General features: G+C 38.7%; 1 protein-coding gene across 2 annotated transcripts in view; it reads left to right on the top strand.

Moving 5' to 3' along the window:
- Positions 1–266: 266 nt before the first annotated feature.
- The window catches only part of grm7 (glutamate metabotropic receptor 7), a 219,351-nt gene continuing 213,617 nt past the window's right edge, over positions 267–6,000 (top strand). The window contains exon 1 of one of the 2 annotated variants that reach the window (XM_084415672.1): positions 267–1,491. In XM_084415672.1, coding sequence (XP_084271798.1) covers positions 1,012–1,491 — 480 coding nt within the window. In that variant the 5' untranslated portion in view covers positions 267–1,011. The remainder of the gene's footprint in view (positions 1,492–6,000) is intronic. The other variant, XM_084415671.1, reaches the window with a different exon arrangement.

The raw sequence follows: 6,000 nt of genomic DNA, 5'->3' as shown, positions 1-6,000 counted from the left end.
TATCTTAACGTTAAACCTGCATTTAACTATCGTGAGCTTTCGAACGGAGGTTGAAACTTATGTTGGAAACCTCCACTGCAACATCCCTCCCTTGATTCCTCACGATTAATCGTTGTTTTTAATGACTAGGCTATATGGCTTTATTATTCGCGTCACACACCTATTTTCTTTGAGGGCTGACCAGGATGAGTAACACGACATCGATCGTGCGTTGAGTCATTTGACAAATCCATATTTGATTCTGGGTGGAGAGGGAGAGAGAGAGAGAGAGAGAGGGAGAGAGGGAGAGAGGGAGAGGGACAGCGAAAGCGAAAGAGAGAGGAGGAGACTCGCGGGCTGTCTTCTTGTCTCTTGTGAGGATTTTTGCAAGACCAAAAGACGTATTATCGCCTAAGCTTTCTTTCTTTCTTTCTCTCAAATGTAATGAGCAGAACCTGCTCCGAGCGAAAAGCCTCCGCGAAGTCCTCGACGGGAGGATGTTACGGATATCTCACCTGACATCGATTTTCAGCAACATTTTCCCCTGACCGTCATACGCAACGCGTTATTCAGAACGAAAACTTTTTGCCGCCTTTATTTCTTTTAAAAAAATACATCGGTTACAACTCAGTCGAGATGGTTTTACAGCGGCGTTATGACATCAGCGTGGATTGGACGCTTTTTAGTCGAATATCGCTGCACTTTAATCCGTTTTGCGTGGAAGTGTGTCTGATTTAAGGACTTATCATTATTGAAAGGTACTGTATGCATTTTAGTTTGTTTTCCTGTCTTTTTCTTTGTTAAAAGAAATAATGCAGAATATCTAAGCAACAAGCGTCGCCATACGATGCGCACTTTCCCAAGGAATAACGCATCCTTCTTGCGCGGTGTTTTTGGAGAAAACCTCAACGTATTCCCGCATCAATCTTACTTTGATAAGGTCTATGGTCGTTATTAAGATCAGATCTGTTTTTGTTTACCTGTAAATACTGTGAAAAGTGCCTTTTTCTGTTTCCTAACGACAAGGAGACCATGGCTTGCTTTACATGGCGGGTATTTTGGATAATTCAAGCGCTTGTGGATGTGACACTTTCGCAGGAAATTTACGCTCCCCATTCCATCAGAATTGAGGGAGATTTGACCCTGGGTGGCCTTTTCCCGGTCCATGCCCGTGGGGTCTCCGGGGAACCGTGTGGAGATATCAAGAAGGAGAACGGGATACACCGGTTGGAGGCGATGCTTTACGCCTTGGACCAAATCAACAGTGACGACGAGCTTTTGCCCAACATCACTTTAGGTGCTCGGGTTTTAGACACATGTTCGCGAGACACGTACGCTTTGGAGCAGTCGCTTACTTTTGTGCAAGCTCTCATACAGAAAGACACGTCGGATGTGAGGTGTACGAACGGCGAGCCCCCGGTGTTTGTCAAACCCGAAAAGGTGATTGGAGTCATAGGGGCTTCGGCGAGTTCAGTGTCCATCATGGTCGCTAATATACTGCGACTGTTCCAGGTGAGTCTGAGCTGAAGTGCCCAATAGTAGCCTATACCACATGTGCTGGAATGAGGCTTTGCGTCATGCTTTCATGTAATTTCACCCCGTATGATTACATGACATCTGATTTACAACAACGCGTAATGATTTAAAACACCTCACTGCATAACACAGTACAATATAATGAGTTGTTAGTGTGTAAAAAGCATTATGCGTTTGTAAATCATTTGTGTAGCCAGAGGAGGTTGTTAGTCAAAATCAATGAATCGATCAGGCATCGACTCTTCGCACAGGCAGAGAGGCTTTTTAACAGGTTTCTTTGTCTTTCGCTCTCTATTCATTTTAAATTTCAAAGATATTTACTGGCAAGGTTGCTTGATGCAATCAATATTACCAACGCTTCTATTCTATTCTATTCTATTCTATTCTATTCTATTCTATTCTATTCTATTCTATTCTATTCTATTCTATCCTATTCCATTCTATTCTATTCTATCCCATCCTATTCTATTCCATTCTATTCTATTCTGTTCTAGATTACCAATGCGTCAATATATTATATTAATACAATATGTTATATATATTGTATTAATATGCAATAAAAAAGATACATGCTTATGTAGCCTATATCTTAATTAATCTTCAATTTCAAGTTCTTTATTGGCATCCTTGCTATGTATATTAGCCTATATTAAATAACACAAAAAATATACAAAATTAACATTTTGCTCTGTATTTCTCTGTGTTCTTCTCTCCAGTGTTTTGTATTATTATTATTATTATTATTATTATTATTATTATTATTATTAAATTCAGCTTTCTGGAGGCAGATCACTCTATAGATTCCATACAATAAACTGGATGCTGTGTTAGGTTACCCACCATTCCTGCATTGAAAGAAATGTTCTATTTCCTTCTCTGTTCCCACAACATTAGGAAATTAGATTATCTAATTCAGTCAGATGATCTTAAATCGTGCTTTTTTGCAGATACACCGGGAGCATGTAAAAGATCTGAGAACGAATTATTTGGAATGTACAATAAACCACAAACGAGAATATGTACAATCCCCAGCCTAATTTATCAAAATCAATCCTTGTAGTGACTTAAATGAACTACTTGCAGTATCCAAAACGTAAACGTGTCCAAATATGGCATGTGAAGTGATAATTGCGTCCCGCCCCTTGGTTCTGAAGTGTGTGATCACTGATACAGCAATTAAAACAGTAACAGTCTATATAGTTGCCTGTAATGATGTGAGAGGATTATTCAGCCTTATCTATGTTCTGCATCAGAGATAAACACAGCTAATGACATCCCACTGGTCTACTAGGATAATGCAAACCTCATTCTTCTCCATCATTTTTTGCTCTGTTTACCAAGGTTCTCTTTTGGTCTTATACACGGGTAGTTTAAGATCTCGAAGCATCAAATCTGGGTGGTGAAACTTGAATGTTACAGGTTCATTACAAGGTCTATTTGCGGCTTGCTGTCAATAATTTTCACTTGTAAACACAATTTGTAAACACAAGCAAAAATTGTGGTTACAGTAAGACACTGAGAATGGAAGTAAATGGGGCAACATAATAAAAGACTTTATTCATGTTAACATGACATACATTCAACACATTCTTACTCCCAGCTCGTCACATATTGACGCTTGTTCAGGACATCTCGGCTTCACTTTTTAATGCGCAGGGTACTGTAATTTTTTGACGTGCACGCTGCACCATTGCTTTAAATGACAAAGCTTTGGGATCATACACATGCGATTGGCATGGGAATTTTATCGCCATAAATTGGGTTATAATGTTGCCAGTATGTTGGGGTGTTATTTTCAATTTAATCAACCAGGTAATTTTATTTACATTTATTTTATTTACACTATTTAGACATGTTTGAGCGTGTAACCCAACACCACCCCTAAACCTGCTCAATTTCTACTTTTACAAATGCAAAGAATTGATGCGTCTTAATCTGACGCATAAGGCAAACAACTGAATGCAATGGCGTACCGTGCACGTCGAAAAATCAAAAGAATGATGAGTCGGGAGTGAGAATGTTGGCTTACTACATCTTATCATGACCACGTAAAGTTGGTAAGCCCTGTAAACTTTACATAATATTCACAATGAATCAATAAAATTACTTATTACATTTAAAATAACAGTTAATAATAATAACTCAATAATTAACTAAAAATTATACCACTTAGAACAGTATTCCTACTACTAATGACAATTTATACAACATAATACAAGAAAGAATAGCACAGGTACATCTGTAAGATGTCTGCTAAAGATCTGTTAATCTGGAAATCATCTGCTGTGTAAAAACATCTGATAAACGTTTTACATGCATTCTAAATCTTTAACATCTTAAAGACATCTTCTGAATGTCTATATGACATCTAACAGGAAACATCCAATTCCTGATGAGCAACCATTAAAAAAAAAAAAAAAAAAAACATCTTGCAGATGTAAATGCAGACATCAAATAGACGTCTCCGAGATGTACTTGTGCTATCAGGGAAGTGACTTCCATTATGTCAACTAGAGCTTCCCCCTAATAGTTGACTAAACGTTTGTCGACCAATTTTATTAGTCGGTTAGCCACAAAAAAAATAAAAAAATAAAAATCCTCTCCCAAGTGGCGCAGTCCGTAAGGGACAGATCGTTAACGGTAATTACCTTGTGGTAATCCTTGTGGTAATTACAGCATGTCGGGCAGGAAATCCAAATGTTCACCTATCATCCACCAACCTCAAATATGGCTTGTCATTTGAAACATGTAAGTAGTAGCAACATTGCATGGCCGCTCGCTAGGCCTGTTGGGATAATCCATATATCGACTTATCGCACGATATATATGACCTCGATCATTTTTGGTGACGCAAAACATTGCCCATTATGACACAAAACATTCTCCATGACAGAGGCGAAAGCGAGGCTATGGCAGCTTCTTCTACACAGGGGTGCGTTTCCGGAAAGCATCGTTAGCCAACTATGGTCGCAAGTACCGTCGTTATCAGCATAGTTCAACAAGTCGGTGTTTCCCGAAACCATCGACAGCTCTCGACCTGTGGTTAGAAGCCGAGTTTCTAGATTGCATGATATGTGGACTTAATAAATCCTTATCTTGAGCAAAATAAGCAAGCTGACATTCAGTACAATATCTTTTATTTAGAATGCATACAAATGTCATTTACGTCTTTTAGTTTGTCAAGAGATTTAAAGCACTGCACATGTTCGAACGTGCTCTACTAAGTAAGAACGAGCCTATGATTGAATCTGGAAATAAAGAGAAATATCCATATAAGTGCCTTCTATGCATTTGCAGGTGTGTGTTTTTCCCACTTGTTACTTGTGCACTTTTAGTTAGAAAATGTTTATTATTTTTTTCAAGGTTTTTTCATGTAGGACATAATTTTTTGACAGCACTTCCATTATCTAAATAATGCCAATGCCATTTAAAAGTGTTTAGGCCTACTTGCATTATTATGATTCAGTGGCATAAAATGGTTTTAAAATGACAATAATATCGTTTAGCGCAATTATTTCTGGGACAATATATCGCCCAACAAAATGTAGTTATCGTTACAGGCCTACCTGTATGAGGGTGTAAGCAGATTGTAAAAAATGTTGGATCTTTACAGTATTTAAAGCCCTAAACTAAGAACTACATGAACATTGAGGTATTATTCATGTCAGACATCATATGGGTACTTGTGAGTGTGTGTGGTTATCGTGAGTTTACATGAAGTGTTCACAACCCTTTCGTTTTATAAAAACTATTTGACCGATGTGCTCTATGCACTACAAGAGCTCACACAATGTAGACATAGATTTAATAGTCGCTCGTCTGTTGTTGCATTAATAATTTTACAGTAAAATGGCATTAGCTACATGCACTCACATGTGAAACTGCAATATTTATGTCACTTTCCTCCAGCTTCCTACCACACGGCTATTATCTAGAGCGGTTTCAGCAGACCTCACAGATCTGTTCTTAGAGCTTGACTTTTTGCCCTTCATAGACTGTTTATAAAGTATTTACGGAAATACACCCATACGCATGGGACATTATGCCAGCCGGCCTGTGTCACAGACCCTCAGTTGTGAGCATTAAGAAACAAATTTAAAAGCCCATGTTGCGGCCCGCTAGCCACCTGCATCCTTTCAGAAAAGTGTTTGCTTATTTCCCTGTGGCCTCACACTTGCTCTGAGTCTCTGACTGCTTTTATATGCTCCAGGGCTGGGATTTCACAAAGCATCCCTGTTGGCCGCAAGCTTTTCCCGAGTGCGATGAGAGCTGCGGTGATGAGAGTTGATGTGAAGAGGGCAATGCACTCTGACACAATTCATGAGGCATACAAGCAATTTCAACACATTTTGACTCAAAACACTTGTGATCCAAATTTCATTTGGTTCTGATTGAGCTCATGATATGCCATTGCTTTAGTGGTTTATAGATTGTTTTTAGCAGGAAAGTGAGGGGCAGTACAATTCAGGACATGACCATGACAAG

This window comes from Rutilus rutilus (assembly GCF_951802725.1).
Source record: "Rutilus rutilus genome assembly, chromosome: 8".
Taxonomy (NCBI): domain Eukaryota; kingdom Metazoa; phylum Chordata; class Actinopteri; order Cypriniformes; family Leuciscidae; genus Rutilus; species Rutilus rutilus.
This window is presented reverse-complemented; position numbering and strand designations above follow the sequence as displayed.